Source organism: Hippocampus bargibanti, linkage group LG15 (genome assembly GCF_051943395.1).
Source record: "Hippocampus bargibanti isolate YZ-2025 linkage group LG15, ASM5194339v1, whole genome shotgun sequence".
Lineage (NCBI taxonomy): Eukaryota > Metazoa > Chordata > Actinopteri > Syngnathiformes > Syngnathidae > Hippocampus > Hippocampus bargibanti.
In genome coordinates this window covers 8,802,202-8,825,233 of record NC_142748.1, presented here as the reverse complement: position 1 = coordinate 8,825,233, position 23,032 = coordinate 8,802,202, and the positions used below count along the sequence as shown (strand labels likewise).

Here is a 23,032-nt window from a genome sequence, read left to right as displayed (position 1 = left end):
ATTCGGATTTATTTGACTGCTTTGCAACTGCAGCCGGAACATTAAGTCCTGCATGTCTCATGTTTGCAGAACAGAAAAAGATAGACACAGAAAGAAACAGGAATATATTGTTTGATACATTTCTTTATTTATTTGTCATGGGCAGAGCAATCAACATAAAAACAAATCTGGTGTGTTGCATATCGAGGAGTTAGCATGGAGCTAATTCGCAAGCCTTGTCCCTGGATGGGCTTCTTGGATAGAAACCGGAGCTGAAAACATAGCATAGCAACAGTGTAAATGATCAGAAAGCACATACATTAAAATATACAAACACGATCACTTGTCCCGCAACAAACATTTTTTTTTTCTTCTAATGAGCATGCAAAGGGTCATTGCTGAGTTGGTCACACCATAAAAAAGGCATCTCAATCACAGACCAAAAACGCCCTCCTATACATGGTCGTTTTTTGGGGGGCAAAAAACGCCTTACTATACATGGTGCTTTTTTTCAGCTAAAAACGCCTTACTATACATGGTCGTTTTTGGGGGGCTAAAAAACGGCTTGCTATACATGGATGTTTTTTTTCAGCTAAAACGCCTTACTATAGATGGTCATTTTTTGGGGGGGCTAAAAACGCCTTACTATACATGGTGGGTTTTTTTTTGGATAAAAACGCTATAAGCATCCGTGGTGTTTTTTTGGGGGAGGGGGTCCAAAAGCAAGGACTGAAAGAGAGGACGTTGAAGGAAACAAAAAGTAAGCTTCTATCTATATTTGAAGCTCTTCTGCTAAAAAAGTCACCTTATTCATGGAATGTTGTCAACAAACAAAGGAGTGATCCGGAAAAGATTTGTCAGGCCGTCCCGTTGGCAGATGTCCGCGCGCCTTTTCGTACTTAAGCTTGTCCCGCGTGTCCCTGCTCTTATTTCGGTTGACTCGGTTGATGTTCGCGATGGAGTGCGCAGAAGTGCTTTTCTTGCTGGACGAGTGCGAGAGGCTCGCTCGCGCCTGGCCGGCGTTGTGGTCAAACTGCATCAGGCAGAAGATGAGGTCGGAGGGCACCAGATCGAAGGCGTAGGGCGGATTCGTGATGACGTAGCTGCAAACGGAAAACGGGGGACGGCGCTTGAAAACATGGCCGCTGTCGTTTGGCGACATGAAAGACGAAAGACTCACCGTTTGGCGCACTGACTTTGGGTGTTGACATGCGCGTCGCGGAGACGATAGATGCCGAAGCAGAGCATGTTGTAGGTTTTCAGGGCTTTGCAAAACAGGTCGCCGTAGCAACCGCCATCCTACCAAAACAAAACGCCGCAAAGTCACCCGATCTGACCGCAAATTGAAAAAAACAAACCGTGGAGGTCTCACCCCTAAGTCGGCGAAGGGCCCGTCGTACAAGGCCAGCTGCGCCACGCGGCAACGGTCCCTGTTGGCTAACGTTTGCGGCGTGCTGTAGCCGCCGCGCAGGGCGTTCTCCTCCGCCAGAAGCCCCTCCAGCTCCGGGGTGGCGCCGCCCGTCACCAGCGTGCGGATCAGCGTCAGGATGTTGTCGTTGAAGTACGTCTCGGGAAGGAAGGCGGGCAAAAATGACAATCGCGCCGCGGAAAAAGAGGCCGCGTTCGGACTTACGGCGCTCATCAAAGAGTCCAGCACGCTGACGGCGAAGGCGGTCCCGCAGGCGAACGGCTGGGTCAGGTACAACTCTGTGTCGGGGTCGTCGTCGTCGTCCTGGTCCAGGAACTGGACGTTGGAATCGTTTACTAGGAACGTTACAAAAGAAAGGCCTTTTAGAATCAGGTGCGTTAGCGGCGCGCTAGCGACACGTTAGCGATGAGCTTACCCAGTTCGGTTATGATGGGAATGTTGGCCCCTGTGGTCACCGAGGTCTGCCGCACGAGTCCGTGGATGGGGCTATTCTCTGGAGATGAGCGTTCCATTCCCGGCGGCGTGAAGCCTGTCGTGAATAAAACGATCAACGCAGATTCTTCTTCATCTGCGCAACCGGATTTTGGATTGTTTTAGCTTGATTTCATTACAACTGTGCATCCTTTCTCTGCACTGCAAGGTTGAAAATCAAGTGAATTGAACGACGCTATGCTGACGTTTGTCTCAATTCAATTTTTTCAATTCATTCAAATTTTCAACCGCGTCGCTGGGTCGCTACGGTAACCATCTCACCTTGGGAATTAGCCTGCAAGACGCCGATGCTGTCGTCAAAGAGCATAGACTTGATGTTGAGCGACGCCAAGATGCACTCTTTGTCCTGCAGCGACGCGTCGTCGATATTGTTCTGATTGGCCGACAGGATGACGCACATGTCGCAGAGATTGATGTTGACGGCCCTCAGGTCCGCTCGACTCAGCGGTGTGCCCTGATGGAAGGGGAGAAAGCACATTTGCACATCATATTAAGTAAGTAACTTTTTCCATGGACGAAAGACGTCGAAAAAGTGCACGGCGGGTGACTGACGGGCAAGATGGAGACTTTGGGGAAATTGTGCAGCGTCTCCCACTCGCGCTTGAGGTACTCGAGCGAGCCCACGAAGACGATGTGCTTGAGCTCGTGGTAGTGGAAGTTGCTGGCCCTCAGCGGCATCACAAAATTCCGCAGGCCGATCACCGCCGACGTCACGTCGCCGAAGATGCACACCACCACGTGACCGCTCAGCACCGTCATGGCCGCCTCGTTTCGGCTCTGGGGAGGGGAGGACCGGAGCGTTAAAAAAAAAAAAAAAAAAAAAAAGTGTGCCTTCCAAACAGTCATTTCCCATAGGAAAACATTAAAAATGAGAATAATCTGTTCCCAGGTCCCCATAAAATATAATTTTCTACTAAATAAGCCTTAAAAAGACACAAAATAGACCTTATTTTATGTATAATAAATGTGCTATTGTATTATCATTCAAGAAATAAACTGTACTGTATAATCAAGTCGTTTTATGTACCTTTGTGATGGTCGTTGTCAATGGATGATGAACTTCCAAGTTGCCTCTTGATGATATCTGAATGAAGTTGTCGTGCTTTCTGGGCGATAATACCCTTACTCACACTGTCCCCTGCTAGCTGCTTTTCATTCATCCAAATTAACAGGTTTTCAACCTCTTTTATTGCCTGAGACCGTTGCTTAGACAGCACAGAAACACCCTATCTAGCTAGCTATTAGCAAGCTTTCTATCTATTTGAGTTATTCCGGGTTGTGCGTGTGGCTGCCACTGCTCACCCATAGAAAAACTTATCCTGTGACTGTAAAGTGACCTTGAGTGTTTTGAAAGGCGCTTAGAAATCAAATGGATTATTGTGATTATTATTAAACCAAATTCCCGTCAGATGATCCCGTTTATTTTGCTAGCGATTTCCGACACGCTCACCAGGACGACCTTGTCGATGTCCTTGGACGTGCACCAGTGGAACATCCCCGTGGAGTCGTACTTCTTTACGTTTTCGTCCACGCTTTCCATCTGCTCGTTGACGGTGATGAGGAGGGGGTCGTGTCTGAGGGGGGAAGAATGCGGGTTGGGTAGACAGGAAGTAATCGATTTCAAATGCTAAATACCCAAACAAGCTAATTTTTGTTTTGTTTACAAAGTCTAACTAAGTCAAAGTCAAAGTTAGCTTTATTGTCAAATATGCTAATATGCATGACATACAGCACAGATGAAATAACTGTCCTCTCGGACCCAAGCGTGCAAGGCACTTATAATGATTTTGACAAGCATAATAAACACGAAAACGCCAATTTGCCGTGAGAGAGGAGCCGCTGCGTGTTCACGCGCCGCCAAAAAAAACAAAAATAACAAATAATATGACAACACAAACACACAGAGAGGAGAGTCATTCATTCATAAGTCTTTCCCGTCAGCTGTTTTCGGTCAGTGCGAGGGGCAAAAACGATCTGATCCTCGTTCCACATTGCGGCAATTTAAATGTTGTAGACTGGAGCCGAAATTTGTGAAAGTGAGGTCAAAATAGGACAGCGGTGGTCAACTGAGGGCTTCGAACGACGTCAGCTCGCGTCGCCGTGCTGCAATTTGCACTTAAAGAAAATGGCGACGTCAAAATGGGCGACGTTATGCACTTGAAAGGCAAAGACAGCTGCCTTCTGCCTCCTTTTTTTCCTCCAAATACGCCCCCTCCCCTTAGACCCCCTTTCATCCAGATGGGCTCTCTGGAAGAATGCAACGTAAAGTAGGCTGTTAAGTATGCATGAAAATGTGCGGCGGAACAGGCCGTGCCTTCAGGCTGCGCTGGAGCAGAGCCATCAAGCGCATCGTCGTCCTCCGGGGGTATAAAATTTCATGGGGGGGTTAAATGCATTGTAGTTTGGTATCTATGGCATATTTTCCTATCTCTTCTCCACGAGGTCTAATACACAGGAAAGTAGCCCCACCCCATGCTAAATATTTCATGTCCAATCCAAGATGACGCCTGCCAGGGCGTCCGTCGCGAGCTGTCAGCCATGACAAGCCAAACGCTTTGTGACATGCTAACCCTTAGAAGAGTCGCGCCGAGCCTCCATCGACGCCGTCGACGGCTGAACGCCGACAAACACGAAGCGGCGTCGTTAAGAGTTTGGCCGAGGAGGACGGAGGATTAGTTAACGTCAACCCCGACGTAGTTCGGATGTCAGATTGCAATCGTTTGGATATCGTCCCTGATCTACTGTTGAAAAAGATGCTTTGATCATCTCCTCTTTCAGCTAGAACTGCTTCATGTCACAAAGAGGATACAGGAAGTGCTGAAGAATGAATGACTCTGTGTCTTTGTGTTGTCATATTATTTGTTATTTAGTTTTTTTTTAGTTCAAGATGGAGTGGCTGCCTTTCCAGCAGCTCCTGTGGTTTGTATTTTGTTTTTCTACTTCTTTCTTTCCTTTCCTCTTCCTTTCATAACTTTGCTGCTGTGTTACTTCCGGGTAGAGTGAACGCTGGCGCAAATGGCTGCCGCACAAAAAAAAGTTATTTTCCCGTGATTGTAAAGTGCCATTGAGAGTTAAGTATTATTACTATTATTATTATAAAGCGCTATATAAACCAATATTATTATTATTATTATTATTATCTCCACTGCGAGACTAATAAAGGCAAATCCAATCCAATTATAATATTTGACAGCAATAAAGATATGGCTGGCTAGCTGGCTAGATTTCTGACTATCTAGCTACCTGTTTAGCTGGCTATTTGTTGGCTCGCTATTAGCTAGCTAGCTTTCTATCTATTTGAGTTATTCCGGGTTGAGTGAACGCACGCGCATGTGGCTGCCGCTGCTCACCCACAGGAAAACTTATCTTGTGACCTGGAGAGTTTTGAAAGGCGCTTCTAAATGAAATGTATTATTATACGATCGCTGCTATTCTTTTGCGTGCACCCCCTCACCCGTTCTGCACGACTGCAGTGAGCTTCGTCATCATGCAAACTGTCATAGACGTTCTCTTCAAAACTCCAAAGCCAATCTGGCCACCATCAATTATTCAGCAAGGCCCGCAGGCCACACATTGACTGGAGATCCGCATTTCACGGGCGACACGCTCGCCTTGTCGTTGCGGCGGAGTCGAGCCCGAGGCGACATCAGCAAATTAGCCGCGCTTGGCTCTCTTTTGGTTTTTTTCACCTTTAAAGGCCGCCAGACCACCACAAAAAAATGGCGCGGTTATCATTGAAGCGCCATTTTACCGTGCGATCTTCGGCGAGGAGTTGGGGGAGTTCCTCACGCCTCCGTTGCGCTGCTTTTTTTTCGACGACAGGATGGACTGTTGGTCATCTTCCACTGTAACGACAGCAAGCATTAAAAGTCACACCACAACGCGGTGATTCTGTTTCAAACACTGCAACAAAAAATGTTTTTTTTTGTTATAAGCTATTTGAGTGACGAGCCTGGTCACGACCCAAATTCACGACCCTCCCCCCCTCTCCCGCGCCATCTTCCACTGTTGTTGTTTTATACATGACTATACACGTATCAAACACAGCGAACATGCTGTAGGGTGACACCATAATGGAAAAGGGCAAAAGGGGGAAGGGCTGGTGGAGGGGTTGTTCCAGCCACGCTCCGACAACAATGTCCGCTCATGTTGGCGGCCCGTTGAATATTTCATGCGGCGCAGCTGACATCTGCACATACCGCCTCATTAGTCGGCGATGCTGACACGCAGCGCGCACTTAGCACCGCCGCGACTCCACGCCGCCCGCGGCCTTCTTAAGGCATCCTGGGATGGACTCAGACCCCCCTGGCTCAGGACCGCTCGTCCCCTCCGGGCGCACCGAATAAGTTTTCCTGCTTGGTAGCAGACTGAAAACATCACCCGAGGCAAACTGGTCCGTTGCTGAGATCCCTGAAGGCCTTGCTAGGACCTTTTCCTATTTTTGTATTTATTTTTGTTGTTAATTTTGTTATTTTTTTGTTAAATTTTGTTTCGTCTGCTCAGTTTTCATACCCAAAATTAAACTAACCCCGGAGGTTTGTTATCGCCAATGAACGGATTAATTGGATTTGCATTGATTCAAATGGGAGGCATTGCTTTGGATTTCATCCCATTTAGTTTAAAATGTATTTTTTATTTGATTTAAAATTTACTGTAAATACTTGTATTTACAGGACATTTTATGTACTGTAAATACTTGTCTTTTGCGCTGAAAAAAAGTTACACTGAATTGTATGAACTAAATTGAGTAATGCTTAACATTGGAAATAATGCAAATCCAATGAATAAATAACATTTACTGTAAATACAACCGAAACGGTCAAAAAGAAGCAATGCATATTTGTTTTTTCCTGATTATCTTCAATTGTGATTTTGGTGGGTGTAACCCAAGCCAAAAAAATAAATAAAAAACAGTTGAATGTGAATAATATCGCCGTTGAATAAATTATGATGTGACGCTTATTCGCCATTAACGCATTAATATCAGCATAATTCTTCCTGGCACAAGAATGCTAATGTTTGAATAATTGAACAAAAGACATTGCTATTAAAACACCACTTAAGCGCCACGTCGGACATTCATATTTATAACAAATATGAATTAATAACAATGCTTTCAGGTGTTCCTGTCAATTGTTGTGCCACAGGAGCACGGGGAGGCTGACAAGGTGGATTAGCGGCAAAATTGTCAACTTCAGGCGGTCGTTAATGCTAGCGTGTTTCCTTTGGTGGAGCGTGATGTCGGAGCACCATCTGCTGCCGAGACCATGGAACAAATAATTGGGAAAAACTGTGATGTATGAATAGCGTTGACAATTTAACTCATTCACTGCCAGAAATGTGCAAAAATGTGTCCACTCCAGTGCCAGGGTTTGTGTCATTGTCACTCCATTTCCAGGACCCACAGAGTATTATGTTTTAGGATGACATAAACATTCAATACAGCGTTAGAAACCTTAGACTCTCTTCTTTCATTGAAAAAAAAAGAGTTAATTTCTAAGTTGTCTGGGTCTGGAGTTATCTGAGATTGAAATGGAGGCGGCTGTACAAAATACAATACAATACATATTGGTTTATATAGTGCTTTAACAACAGCTGAAAATGGAGCAAAGCGCTAACGTGGAGAATAGGGAAATGCTGCCCCCTTGTGGAAGAGAAAAAAACATTTCCAGAGGCCATTGCCAGCGCTTTATCGGCACCCATAGAAAAAACAAAACAAATTCGGGAATGGCGCTCTATGTTATATTTTCAATTCCCGAATAAATTTGTGAATGGCAGTGAATAAGTTAAATGGTTTGACCAATACGGCAGTGTTTCAAATTAACACGTGGACAAAAGTAGGTCATATTTTCAAAAACGCGGGTTTCAAATTTCTTGGGAGACTAGAGGGTGCAAAAAAAGCACACTTACTTGCTTTGATGTATCCATTGTATGTGTTTTTAGCTGAAAAAAAGGAAAAATTGTTATCCAATTGATCGCAAATGCCTTCCAACAACAACAACAAAAAACACAGGATATGCAAATATAAAATGTATGGCTGTCATGTTGTAATTTAGCAGACCAATACGACGAGCCTGCAACCCGGAAGTGGGTGAGACGTCACAGCGCAAAGGTCACGCTGGGTGAGCCCCCCCGAGGCGGCGACACACTGACAGCAACGTTCAAAACGGCCGCCCGGCCCGTCCTGACATGTGTCGCCCGCAATCGGAGGGTCGCGCCACTAACAGGCGAGCATCCGTCCCGCTGCCTGCTGGTGAGGAACTGTCACGGCGACTTTGCTGACGACCGGTCGCGCTCCCCCGACCACGGAAAAAAAAAGAGAATGCAAACATAATTTCCACGTCAGACCATATAAGGCTCTGCCGCCACATAACCGGACTAGCAAGCGAAACAAAAGTGCAGGGACTCCTTTAGGAGGTTTTTGGCTAAAAACGGATGACAGCGGACACGGTTTTGCAGCAAATCGCACGCGGTTATGTGCACCCATTGCGGATTTCCAGCACGATCCTTTTGTCTATGCACAAAATTTGACCATTTTCATCTCAACCTAAAAAAGTTATTAAATCTGGATGTGATTGATTAATAGAACAATAGTCACTTGGTACCATTTTTGGAGACGAGTTCATAGAGCAAAATAAATAATTTACATGTATTTATTTATTCATTATATCAGCTGCTTTTGTCGAAGGGCTGCAGTGCTCTCTGCTGGTGAGTGGTGACATATCCCAATTTGCTGCATACAGGTAATATTAATAATAATAATACAGTAAAGTCTCGTTATATCGATATTCAAGGGAGTCTGAAAAAATATCGATATAACCGGGACTATCGATATATCCGACCCTGTTTGCATGTAATTTTCTCTGTGCGTGCATAGAAATAGTATCGATATAACCGGGACTATCGATATATCCAATATCGATATAACGAGACTTTACTGTATATTTTTTTTCAGGAAATGATAATAATAATAATAATAATGGTGGTGGTAACAATGTAATATTAAGAATAGTAATATTTGTTGTTATTATTATTATAAATTTCATTTAAATAAGATGTCAATAAAAAAACTACACAAAAAAGCAACGGTACACAACTTACATTTCTTTATAATAATAATAATAATAATAATAATAATAATAATAATAATAATAATATCATCCACACTGACGAAAAAGCAACTGTCATCAACTTACATTTCTTACATCCGCATTTCTTTATGCGCTTGGGATCGGTGACGTCATCATGGCACGCTTTGCAGTAGAACAGCGCCCTGCGGACCGAATCAAAACAACTGCTGCTGATCCAAACAATGAAAAACACAAAAAATAATAATAAAGTGTAGCCAGCGGAAATCATTTGTAAGTCACCTCTTGACTTCTTTGGCGTCGCTGGCAATGAAGAAACCCAACGTCCCCTCCTGCATCTTCACGTGGTTGCCAGGGTTGATGAGCGTGCTTGATCAAGCAGATCAATCAAAACAAGTCCAAATTTAGTATTAAAATTTTAAAACAGCAGCAACAACAGGTTACCTGCTCTCTCCCTGATCAGACTTGTACTCGATGGCTATCAGCAGCAGCTTTAGTTTCACGTAACACAATCTGAGGTGGGGTGGAGGGGGGCGGGGGGTGTTCACTTTTGAGATTTTATCAAGCAATCCGAATGAATTCATCAGGAATGGACTTCAGACTCACTCGCAGATGACAGGAAAGGACAAGCCCACAAAGGCACTCGACAGGTACTCGGTGTACATCTCGTTGGCGACGCCCTCCAGGTAATACTTCTGCCACGTATCCTCCTCGATCTGCGGGCGACGCCGCCGTCAAAAAGCGATTTGGATCACCACCGGCGCGCCCATGGAAATACCTTGATGAAGGACCTCATGGAGAAGAGGTTGGCCAGCATGGTGGACAAGCCTTGAGCAAGGCAGCTCTGAGCGATGAAGCCCAGTTTGAGCTCGGCCAAGCAGATGGCGTCGTCACCCTCCTTCCAGTTCCAGCTGGGGATGTTCAACAGGTGCGCCTGTCAAAATGTCAAAAAATATGACGGTGAAAATAAACTCATCACAAAATGTAGCTACTTGAAAAAACAACAACAATTAAAGCAACCATGCCATGAACAAGGGGTGTTCCACAAGGGTCAATACTAGGTCCTACGCTGTTCACTTTTATTTACTTATACAATATAATAATTTTTACTTCATAAGAGACTACAATAATCAGACTTATTTTCATGTGATTGAATTCAGTAAAACCAACTCATTTTTTCCTGGATCTTAAACACAAATATTACCATGTACTGTATGTATGGTTTCAATAGGATTAAGACTACAGTATATTGCTTTTGATTGTTTTTAACATTTACTCTGTTGTTTCCATTTTTGGACTACATCCACTCAACATAATTGGAAATGGATGAGCGCCCTCAATATTTGTTTATGATTTAAATAAAGATTTGAAAAAGAAAAAAAAACACATATTTTTCAAAAATGTTGACATTGCCTACCTTGTTGTGATACTGCAACATCTGAGTAATGATGCGGATCTTTGGGTGGTAGTTCTTGATGGAAATTACTCTGGATAGAAAAATGGGGCAAAAAAAAAAACCATTCACTTATTCACTGCCATTCCCGTATTTATTCGATAAAGCGCTGATCAGACCCCTAGCAATGTTTTTTCTCCTTCCACGAGGGGGCAGCATTTGCCTTTAGTACAGGTGGCCCAATTTCAAGCTCATATAACTTCAGACCAATATAATTTAGGAATTAGATCTTTTTTTCTGATGAAAGAAGAGAGTCTTAGGGTTCTAACGCTGTATTGAATATTTACGTAGTCAAAAAACTCAATATTTTGTGAATACTGCAATTTGAGTGAAAGTGACAAAAACATCGGCACTGGACTGGACATCTTATTGCATATCGTCTGGCAGTGAATGAGTTAAAATGTGCACATGTGATTGTCAAAATGTTTTGTAGCTGCGTGACATGATTGACGATGGCGGTTCACCTCATGATGTTGGAGGCATCTTCAGCATCGGGATCGGCGCAATATTTGTTGGCGAGGATCAAACAGGCGTGGGCTGATTCAATCTGTGGGGAATATTATTATTATTATTATATATAGAGAAAATATATATGTGAAAATGTGATAGGTGGCTGTTTACTTTGACTCTGGCAAGATCGTGAGGGTTGAGGACGGAGCCCTGGTAGAACTCCACTTGGGTAAAGTGACGTTTGAACAAGGCTTCCAGCTCAAGATTAGGGGAAATGCTGATAAGCACAATAAATGGACGTCAGGTTATTTTACTTTCCAAATCATCCGGAAAGTATCCCCAATGCTTCACAACCTTCAAAATGAATTCACGTTCTAAAATCAACAAATTAATGTAAACACAATGCAAGCAAATGTGGATCATGTCAAGCGCTGCAGATACTTTCCAGATCATTCAAGATGAATATGACTTTTTTTGGGCTTGTTACTCACTTATGGAGAAAAACAATTTCTACATTGACATCATCCCTGTCCTTGTGTAGGAAGTCTTTCAGGAAGTTGGAGACGCTTTCCAGCGTGATGTGGCCGCACACCACGATGTGCCTGAAAGGGGGGAAGGCCACAGATGTTTTTTTTTTAGTCGGGACGTCAGGAGATCAGATGAGAGCATCATGTAAAGCGGCAGATATGAAAAGCAATTAACTTTCAGGTGATCGGTCGGGAAGGACGGATGAATGAGTGAAAGAGCTGCAGGGGAGCGTTGGTGGATTAAGAGGGATCAGAGTTGATTTTAAAAGGAGATTAAATATGAAAAAAAGGATCACAGTGGAGAAGTTATAATGTAAAAAAAATCATAATGAGGTGAAGGTCATTGGTGGAGACAGGAAGCCTGATTGTTTTGAATATGGCAAAAACGATTCCTAGCAAGCGTACACGTAGCAGCAGCAGCAGAAGCGACAACACAATGAGAAGCAAACATGCCGAACGAACCGTAGCCCAGTTCTTCAGTCACGGCGTGACTTGAACGCTGAGATATTTACATATTATATTTCTCACCAGGAAAAAAAACATGGAAAAAGTCACACGCCCCCCCCCCCCAAAAAAAAAATGAACATGATTGGACTTACTTTCTGCCTCTGGTCGAGTTATAACTCCCTCCATATTTCTTCCGATTAAGGATGAGAGCGGCAATTTCTGGCACGTAGCGAGCAAACATGGCCTACATGCGTGGAAAAGAAAAAGCAAAAAACAAAAAAAAAGGAGGGGGGCATGCAAGAGAAGCCTCTAGTGCGGCCTCTCGGGTTATACTTACTTTCGGCCATTAACAGCACTATAGGAACCACCGTATTTCTTGCGGTTGCCTATTAACTCTATGATTTCAGGCACGTAGCTCGCAAACATGGCCTAAGGGAGCACATAGGAGACAGAAAAGGCGAGCAGAGAAATCAAGTGCAGGCCCACGACCTGGAAGATTTCATCCGAATGCAGGAAAATGCCTTTTTTTTAATTGGAGAGCAGGGGGACATTCCATGATTAAGAATGCCTAAAATGGTCAATGTAGCTTGAAATTAAATCAGTTACATTGCAAAAAATGTATATTACAGTGGTATCTTGACTTTGAGGTTATTTTTTTCTATTTAAGCCAATTTGTCTGTGTTGCAAAAATGTGATCTACAAGTGCGCTTGTCAAACTACGCCGCTAGAGGGCAGCATTGGACTTACATAACTTGGAATCACGCTTAATTCACATTTGTTAGAGAAGAAGAAGCAATATTAAATTGCATCGAAATTAAAGTTTAAATCACAGAAAATATGAGCGTTTTTTTATTTTTTTATTGCGTCTAAATGAGTGCAAATTACTTTGCTCGGTTTGATATTGTTTGTTTGTTCCTAAATATCCATAAAAATTGTTTCTTATGTTTGTATTCTTATGTATAAACTTTTCATATATGGTTTTATCTATTAAACTTGTAGAAATGTGGAATGAGATTTTATTTACGATCAATATTCTAAATCGTTGTACTAAATTCATCCTGTCTACTTGATAACTAATGTTAAGCAGATTCCTTACTTACACACAGTGTATTGTAGGTGTTCAAATAATGTCAGGTATTTGAACACCTACAATACACTGTCTGTAAGTAAGGAATCTGCTTAACAATATTCTAAATATTGTAAAATATATATAAATATTTATGCAGCATACAATTTCTTCCAAAAATCACATTTTCAGATGATAGCACCTAAAGGGTTAAATTACAGAAAATACGAGCGTTTTTTTACTTTTAAAAATTATATATTTTTTTAAATAGTGGGATGCTGATCTGAGATACAAATGATTTAGTTTATGAGCACGGTAACAGAAAAAAATAAAACTGAAGTCAAGTACCACTGCGTTGAGAAAAAAAATGGATATTGAGGATGTTATAAAGATTGACAGTCAATTCATCTAAGTTAGGAAGATTAATTTGACAAAATAATTGTGAAAGATGAATATTTAAGAGCCATGTTTTGGTCAACAAACACACCGCACAATGATTTACATCGATCCCTTGAACTGAAGGAAATCAAAGTTGCTATATTATAAGGTATTTTTTGTCACAAATATGATTATAATTGTCGAAAAAATACTAGATGGTAAATGATGCATTCATGGGAGGGCCTCGCATCGTATAAATCAATATCGTGTCGGTGTTTGTTGTGGTCGAGCAGGGAGTTAGGATTTTGGAAGGTCAAAAGGTTGTCAAGGAGTGGCAGGGGGGGGGGGGGGGCACAAAAGGGGTTGAGCTACCTGAAACCGCAATACTTAAACAACTCATAAGAAATAATCAACCGTCAAGATTGTGCGAATGCTGAGAAGACGGCGTCAACGAAATGTGACCCCAAAGGTCACACACACAACAACAGTTTTTGTCTGAAATTACAAATTATGACAAAAACTAAACATAATAATGTAAATTTCACAGAAATGAAGTTAAGACAGTTTTTTTAGCGCGACAGTTCCAAGTCAATACTTTTTTCAGGTAAAAAAAAAAAGAATAATAAAAAAACAAAATGGCGGTCGTGAAAGAGTTTTTTATTTTTATTTTAACACTCGTCTCTCAGCATTGTCACAATCAAAACGTGACATGCAGCAATACTATGCTATCCACTGTCATTTGTTTTTTTTTGGGGAACGAAGGAGAGACTTTTGTTTACCAGACCACCAAGGATGAAGAAGACCATAAAGAGTCGGCCCAGGGTGGTTTTGGCGTAAACGTCGCCGTACCCCACCGTGGACATGGTAACCATCAACAGGTACACACATTCCCAGTAGGAAAGCGCTTGAAAATTCTCAAAGTTCTCCCAAGGGTCTCCGGAATTTTCCACCTGGAAATAGAAGTGGGTAAAATGAAATACAACTTTTGATATCGACGTGCCGTGATGCGCTTTACCAAATGGATGAATCCGGCCGCCGTCAGCCATGTGCTGATGAAGATGGAACACAAGTTGACCAGCTTGATGGAGTTGCTAGTATAAACAAAGGTTCAATTCATCATCAATGATCATCATTCAGTTATTTAACAAACAAAAAAAGAGAACAGGATTGAAAAGGTCTTACCTGGTCTTCAGTATGTTCAAAAACTGCAAAATTTCCGAAAATTGTATCAACCTTAGGGCCCTTAAGAACCTCAAACCTGCCAGGGAGAAGGAAAGAAAGCATAAAAAGAGACAAAATAAGACAGTGCGTGTTAAAAAGGAACATGGCTGACAAAAAGGAATGACATTTCACCCGCATGTTACGTTCAACGGCAACCTATTCACGAATGTATTCAAAGAATGAACATATTACAGAGCGCCATTCCTGAATTAGTTTGGGTTTTGTTTTTTCATGCTTGGGAGCCGATTAAGCGCAAAACATGGCCTTTGGCAATGTTTTTTCTTTTCCACAAGGGGGCAGGATTCCCTTTTTTTCCATGTTAGCACTTAGCATCACCGAAACGGTCACGTGTCTTACCCCAGTAGGAGACGGCGCGGAAGCAGGAAGTCAAATGAGAGCCGCCGGCGACCTCCCGTTCGTCTTTGTCGTGGCCGCTACGGACCCGGTATCCATTTTGGAAAAGCTCGCCGGTGGATTTCTTGCGGCGCCTGGTGGCATGCACGGTCTGGACGACCCCGTCGGCCCCCTTGTACGTTAGCATCTTTGTCGGAATCATTTCCGCAGGTCTTCGAGACCGAACGAGAAAGTTTTGTCCTGCGCGCGAGCTCGCCGGTGCGCGTATGGCGAGCTTAATGTGGACTGGATATTAGCGTGGTGTTGCGACGGCGACGTATAAGCTTCTTTCCAATTCATCCAGAGAAACGGGAAGCAAGCGTTTACCATCAATCTGACCTCCGGGTCAGCCCCTTCAAAGCCTTCGACAAATGTCCTGTTCCCTTAAGCTTCGCAAAAGAACAGCTTGTTGTTTTTGAGCGGGAAAATTCCGGTCACATGACGTGTTGGGGGTGGGGGGGAATGATGGAGAAAAGCCGCGGTGCAGTTATTCTTTAGATTCGCTCGCTTAATCCCCGACATAATGGCAGATGCATTCATTTTTAGCATATAATCATTTAGCCACAATATTCATTCACTCCAGCGCCAGGGTTTTTGTCATTGTCACTCGAATTGCAGGACCCACAGAATTTAGTGTTTTAGGACTACATAAACACACAGTGCTGCGTAAGAAACCTTAGACTCTCTTCTTTCATCAGAAAAAAAGAGTTAATTCCTAAGTTATATGGATCTGGAGTTATATGAGCTTGAAATGATGGTGTCTGTCCAAAATACAATGCAATACATACATATTGGTTTAAATAGCGCTTTAACAACAGCTGCACCTGGAACAAAGCGCTAACATGGAAAAAACGGAAATGCTTCAATTTCGATATTCACATTCTATATGACATTACGCAACGTTTGTGCGAGCGCTCGCTTGGCTTTGTGCCTCGCCAGACAAGAGGAGGAAAAGGAGAGGCGGGGCGGGGGAAATACATTTAAAGCCATCTGCAAAGATCCCCATAATCCTTCATTTCCTGTCACCATTAATGCCTGTTTCTGTTTTCATGAAGGGGGTTGCAATTTCATTCCAGTGTGATTTGCTTGTACAAGCTGCGCACGGAGCGTTTTGCAGATATATACGTTCTCAATCTGGAGTCCAGGGACACCCTTGAGGGTCCCCAAAAACAATTACGGGTAACATCCGACTTATGACCAGCTCGACTTACGACCACCCGTACTTGCGACTCACTCTCGCACAGCAATTGACGACTCGCAATTGCGAGTCATTTAGCCTCCGAGTCTCTACTCAACATTTTGAATGGAATTCGACTTACGACCATTTTGACTTACGACCGTTTGGTCGGAACGGAACTCGGTCGTAATTAGGATGTTACCTGTATTTCGAGTACATTTTGGAATACAGGGGTCCTCCACTATTTCACGGTTCACTTATCGCCGTTTGAGTACCTCCCCATAGTTTGAGAAGTGGTGGCGGTGTGAGGCGACGCTTACCGAGCCAGCTGCGGTTCAGGTAGACGGACACGAAAACGGGAGGCACCGTGAAGAAATCCACCACCGAGTTGACCTCCAGCCAGAACCATAATTTGTCATTGGCCGCAATGAACTGCAGAGAAAAAAAATACATATTTCGTTGGTCAGGATTAGTTTTATGCTGGTGTCAAATGGATGTAATTTATTTAGCTTCACAAAAGGTTTTGTTTACAATTGAAAAAGTGAAAAAAATGGAGACTCATGTTCATGTTAATGTGAGTTTTACATTTGTGTGTGCCATTTTTAGCTTTTACTCACTCGGAGGCCAAAGTAAAGGAGAAAAAAAATATTGAAGCCCATGTCGATCTGCAGCGTGACGTCCTCGTAGAAGTTCTGACACGACTCGATGGGACTGCGGGACACACAAAACCCCCAACGTCAGCGACCGCCGCGCGACAATGGCGATGACTCTCGATCGACAATTCATCGTCTTTTTCCTCCGCAAAAGACGCCGGGGGGAGCGTGACTTCGTCGTAGGTGCAGTTGGGGGCAACATGACACATGCATAAGACATCGCAAGCATTGCCTTGGTGCATATGCGTCGTTAAACCTTAAAAAGCCGCCATTTTATGTGGGGGGGGGGGGGGTGTGAAAGCAGCAGTTTAAGGCTTAAGTGCATGCAGAAGTCACGTCCGCTCGCAGGAGGATGTCAGGCAGCCGTAAAAAATAAATAAATATAATGTCGGGGAGCCTCACCCTCAATAAACCTTTGTATCTGGCACAAATAAAGAAACATCGTTAGAAGGAAGCTGCATTGATTACAAAAGTCTTGATGAGAGCAATTTTGAAGCTGGCCATTAGAGCGACAATAATATCAAAGCGCCATTTCATAAAGCCAAACAGCCTAGCTGTACGGGTCTGTTGGGTCGCTTCCAGCCACAGCGCAACCGCCTCTGTCATCGGGCTGAGAGCTAATTACAGGAAGGAAAGGCTAAACCGCAACAAAGTGGAATTGAGGACAGAAACACAGGCGACGATTGAAAGTTATCAAACTCATCGTTTCATAGTTTCAGTCCACTTCCTAATGGTCACTTCCTGCTTTGTCTTCTGCTACTTCCTCCCATCTAGTAAACATGTGTTTTCTCCCACAATAGGATCTCGGACTTTCCCTTGTCTTGAATGACCTTAAAAAAAATTACCTTACCCCCCCAATACCTTGGCCCAAAATAAATAAATAGTTACATAAATAATTAAAGAATTAATTAATTAAATAAATACATAAGAGAACAAATAGTTAATACAGAAAAAACACATAATAAATATTTAAATGCATAGATATATAAATGCATTATATATACAGAAATACACAAATAAATAAATAAATAAATAAATACATACATACATACATACATACATACATACATACATACATACATACATACATACATACATACATACATACATACATACATACATACATAAATAAATACTCACTCTGAGGAATCGATGAAGTAGATCACCAGAGCGCCAATGCTGAGGGCAAAGACGAGCACTACCTGAAAAGACAAGAAATAAAGTTGATTTTTCTTATTTTTTACGTTCGAAACCCCTTTTGTCAGCCATTTTGTGTATAAAAAGAAATGTATTTTCATGAAATGCTACAATGATGTAACAATAAATATGAATCCACTGTTTTTTTTTCCCCACCGTTTTCAATAAATTCTTATTGATAACTGTCGGTAACACGTGGACATGCATCCTCCATGCCGAAAACCCACACGAAGGCGGACGAAGGGGGGAGGCGGGGCTGTGACACGCGAGGCGAGCCGCCGCTCATCCATTTTCAAATGACACAAAAGGGCCGCCCGGAACAGGAGAGCAACCGAGCATTCATAATGAATGAGTGTGGCCCCAATTCATTCCCATGATATGGAATTGCGGTGCTAAAAATAAAATAAAGTAAAAAGTCCCCAGCATGAATTTTTAATAGACATTTTCCCTCTTTTCAGAGACAGGAAAATATCTTTCTGGCTCCACGTGACAAGCAGAAGCAGTAAAGCTGCTACTGGTTTGGCAGGAACTAAAACTTGTGAGTCATAAAAAAAAACACACAATATTCGCATAATTATTTATGTCATTAAATTCATACTGTCTGTGCTTTCCGGACCCCAGTGGGGCATGTGTCCCACCATCCCTGCCGCCTATATTGCACTGCGCGCATAAATAGTTAATAACCAAGAGGGAGTAAATAAGTTGTTGGGGCCTTGGAGGCTCATTAGAAGATGCTAACCCATGCACCGAGACGCGATAGTGACGTCAACAAAGCACACAAGGGAGATGCAGGGGGGGGGGGGTCAACATGCTGCTTAAAATACTCAATAGGTGGTCACGTGATGTTCTATAGGCTGCATAGTAACTTGAAATACCATCAAATGTGCATGCATGCCACATGCAATATGGCATCCGGCGCATGAATGCAGCTACGTCGCGTACGTTTTTTCATAGCGTCTCTTGTGATTTAAGCTACCCTGGCAGTGGACCAAACAGCCCGAAGAGCTTAGCGTGGCTACAGTCCGTTATCATACGCCAACTGAGTCCACCACGAGCATCAATAAATCATTCCAGGGACATTTTGTGCCAATTCAAGCGCTTTATTGCTGAAAGATGCTTTGAGTAGTTGTGGTCAAAGGATGTTTTGGAATAACTTCTCTCCAGTGTTCTTTAGAAGCAGGTGCACAAACGATGATTTAGCGCCAGCGTGTGCGGCGGCGTAGGAACCAATATGGAATCGGATGACAGACGGGATCTACCTCCACCCCCCACATGTGGCTTGCGTGTCATCACAAACGCTTTGTTGTCTAAGTCAACACGCTTTTATTTCAGGCTCACGAGAGCCCACAGCAAATAAAACTTGGACTAAAACACTACCTGGTGCTAATTACAGCAGAAGATAGAGCAAAAGCAATTTTTTGGGCAACCATTGGTAGTGTTTTATTTATTTTTATTATCATTTATGATTGTTTACTATTTTTTTGTATGTGGTCGAGCTGACAGGCGGGCGACATGCGTCGTGCATGCGTGTGACGGTGGACTCTACTGTGGCTGAATGAAAGGGTTGAATTTACACACACATCTGCGAGGTGAAGCTAAGCCGCCGTTGCCCGGGCGACTACTTCTGCTGCGGTCATAATTTCATATCAGTTCGATTGGGGATCTTTAAAAAAACAAAAAAAAGTCATTGAAAAAAATTGGGAAGCCTCCTCGATGAACCGAGGTAGTTCCCTTCACTAAGCTAGTGTGTCGCCATGGCAACCACCCTCACTTGACCAGATGTGATCCCTCGCTCGCTACCCCCCGAGAGGCATTATGGGATGCCAGCGTGTGACCTTAATACACTGTTTAAAGCTCTCTCTCGCTACAGAGACGAGCTAGCTAGCAATCATCAGACGGCAAACGCCGAAGCTGAGTACTCACCAGGACTCGTCCCGTCAAGGTCTGAGCGGAGATCATCACTCCCGCCCAATCTTTGACCGACGTCATCCATCCCACCTCACTCGCCGCCGCCACCTCATCTTTGTCGGCACGTTTGAGGACACTGTCTGCAGGAGTCAGCCTATGCACATCCTGAGGGAAAAATAAAAGTGGGACATTGGTGTCAATGCACATATAGAAATGATAAAACACACATTGGACTTGTTTTTGCGGTATTGCATTGTTAAAATATTCCTGAAAATGATTTGGGGGGAAAGAAGCACGATACTATAAACACTGATATGAACACGATGCTCGGCACGGTTACCTTAGACACCGTTGCTAGGGGATGCCAAGCTGGACAGAAGGCGCTCTAAGAAGAGCAGCCTGACTCCAGCACCAGGGGAAAAAAGTATTGATTTGATGGTGCGCCACATGGTGAATTCTATTAAAAAAAAAGCCCTCTCATGCCTCAACTCATTTTGTGCGTCATCATTCTATTAAAAATTATAATAAAAATGCAAAAAGACAAAATGTCCTAGAACTGTGCAGCTCTTTCGCAATACCTCACTAGTCAGTCAAATGATGGCGACGATTGAATATTCAATTAATTGATAAAGAGTGAATGAAGTAGTAGTATGCGGGCTCTCTTAACAAAAAATATTAAATTGCTCCTGCAGCAAAAAAAATGCTTGTAGTGGAATCGAAAACAAAAACAAAACAAATACAGTAAAGTCTCGTTATATCGATATCGGATATATCGATAGTCCCGGTTATATCGATACTATTTCTATGCACGCACGGAGAAAATTACATGTAAACAGGGTCGGATATATCGATAGTCCCGGTTATATCGATATTTTTTCGGGCTCCCTTGAATATCGATATAACGAGACTTTACTGTAATAGCAATGCGCATTTAACACAATACATAGAGGTTGTTAGCTGTGGTGCAAATATGCAAAATGTCATTACATGCAAAAATGGGCGGTGCTAATCAAAATAATCGCTGCAAATTGAACACAAACATGATAAGCAACCAAATCCATTTCTTCTCCTCCTTCGGCCTTTGTGGGTTGACAAAATCGCTAGCAAATCAACACAAAATATGTTTGTTTATGCAGCTAGCTACAGATACAGTGTGCTAGCTCTGGCTAGAATGAGTTTATCACTAGCGGCTAGCGATACTATGATTGGCTGAGACTAGCCAATCAGAGTTTGCGAAAACTATCACGGGTGTCTTGGGGATGCCAACTCGAAATCTGATTGGTTAAAGGAACGGGGGAAAGGTCATAAAAGGAAATTTAAATTCAATTTGGAATTGTTTAATAAGAATTCGTGGACAGAATATAATTCACATTAGTCTGTGATTCAGATATATTTAGGCCAGCAGTGAAGGTCTTGCACTGTTAAGCATATTATACTGCGCCCAGGTGGCCAAATTACACATACCTGCAGTTATTTAATCGCATTCTAGAACGTTATTTTTTTCTTTGCAATTTTTATAAAGTAAAATTTGGTTTCCTTATTTTTCGTATTCACAAACACTAATAAAAAAGTTTGACATTGTCACTGATTAATGAAACTAACTAAATATTTGGGCGTGTCTTTCGCTCGACTTGTTCAGATGACAGGGCATCACAACACGGGTGGAAAAAGTGGGAAAAGGCGGGGTAGTCGAACAGTGGAGTATAATTTGTGAACAAAGTGCGAATTAGATGATAATGGTGTGTCTTAGGGGGAGACGAGAGGTGTTTATTGCGCATGCAAGTGCGTTGGAAGCGCACATAACCTCTTGCTAGTTGCTTAGCAACAGCAATAACAAAAATATAAAAGTACACCTTTCAAGAGGCTGATGATGCATTTCTGATACAGATTTATTTCAGAGGTGGGGGTGGTAAATGGCCATTGGGGGAACGGAATGGCCGAGGGTGAACAGGGGGGCGTTGGGTGGGGGGAAGCATCTTTTCAGAGTTTTCCTTTTAGATACAGCTATTCCAATGATTTAATTATTTAACAAAACGCTATTATCAGATCTTTCTATTGAGAAAGGCGGAGAAAGTTTGCGGGTGGGCAGTCGGTGGTTGTCAGTGTGAGCTGCGACACCCAACAAGTGTCAGCTGAGCGTGTTTTTTGGTGCCTTTGGTACCTTCTTGTCACGGCAGTGGCAGCAGACGGTCCACAGATACTTGAGGGACCGCCACAACAGGATGATGAAGAGCCCCCCAAAGAAGGTGACCATCGACGAAGCCAGGAAAGCCCACCACATGCGCTGGCCGTTGCTGTCGCAAGGAACGTCGGGCGAGAAGGGGATGATGACGTTCATCTTGGCCATGTGCACCGACGGCTCCGGGCTCAGTCGCTCGCGGCTCTTCGCCATGTCGCCGGCCGGGTCTTCGAGTCGTTTCAAAGCGGCGAGATCCGCCGGTGCTCCGGGGCCATGGCGAGTCCGGCGGCCAAGCTCCGGTGACTGGCGAGCGGCCGCAAAAGTTGTCCCGAGGCGGCTGGAGAGCACCTCGCTAGCGGATGGGAGGATCCAGGGTCGCGATGCCGACACGGCTTGCTTCGCCGTGCGTCATCCGGTGCGTAAATGTCCAATTCGATCAGCAAAAAAATAAGCTGGTGGGGGTGAGGGTGCAGATACAGCGACGACGTTGAACCCACCTCGCGTTGCTTTTCCAGCAAAACAATGTGAAAAAATCAATCGGGTTTGGTAAGAAGAGCGATTCGCTTGTCTGTTCGATCTCTGTTGGTCTCACGCTGGGTAGCGGCCTGGCTTGTGGCAGATGTACAGGTGGTGCTGGATGGAGGGATGGGAGAGTGATGGGAGATGAAGAGGGGCGGGGCTAAAGAGCGCAGACGTGATGCTTATGGGGGCAGGAGGTGGTTCTTTTGGGGTTTCATAAAGACGCCTCTTAGATTTTGGAGTCAGTGTTGACTTAGAAAAGAATTCATAATAAACGTTGTATTATAACATCTGACTATGAAGTCAAAGTTATATAATGGGGCTTTGAGTTCTAAGTTTAAACCGTGCTGTGACCTCACTCGTATCTTAAAACCCATTATGATTCTTCCTTCTTGATTGCAGATCGCCTCAATTGATGCCGAAATTGAATATTGATCAATCTTTGGTTCATGACCCCTTTGATGGATTATAATGGG

General features: G+C 43.4%; 1 protein-coding gene across 4 annotated transcripts; it reads right to left on the bottom strand.

The window, feature by feature from the left end:
- Nucleotides 1–93: 93 nt before the first annotated feature.
- On the bottom strand, nt 94–22,696 carry LOC148887608 (calcium-activated potassium channel subunit alpha-1a-like). Of its 4 annotated transcripts, none has more exons than XM_089015993.1 (29): nt 22,020–22,696; nt 19,874–20,023; nt 17,894–17,955; nt 16,718–16,811; nt 16,421–16,532; nt 14,492–14,567; nt 14,325–14,400; nt 14,089–14,259; nt 12,018–12,109; nt 11,383–11,493; nt 11,063–11,168; nt 10,906–10,988; nt 10,406–10,475; nt 9,767–9,922; nt 9,595–9,704; nt 9,433–9,501; nt 9,271–9,357; nt 9,097–9,194; nt 7,811–7,843; nt 5,652–5,745; nt 3,360–3,474; nt 2,453–2,677; nt 2,162–2,354; nt 1,824–1,937; nt 1,613–1,743; nt 1,352–1,546; nt 1,160–1,278; nt 785–1,082; nt 94–251 (listed from the first exon to the last, which is right to left on the bottom strand). In XM_089015993.1, the coding sequence occupies exons 1-28, from the start codon at nt 22,248–22,250 to the stop codon at nt 803–805; spliced, it is 3,453 nt and encodes a 1,150-aa protein (XP_088872119.1). In that variant the 5' UTR covers nt 22,251–22,696; the 3' UTR covers nt 94–251; nt 785–802. The 4 variants fall into 4 exon arrangements, with proteins under 4 accessions (XP_088872119.1, XP_088872120.1, XP_088872118.1 ...); XM_089015994.1 differs by lacking the exon at nt 12,018–12,109 and adding an exon at nt 12,203–12,294 and having other exon boundaries at nt 3,351–3,474; nt 9,097–9,173; nt 22,020–22,695; XM_089015992.1 differs by having other exon boundaries at nt 3,351–3,474; nt 22,020–22,695.
- Between the last annotated feature and the right edge of the window lie 336 nt (nt 22,697–23,032).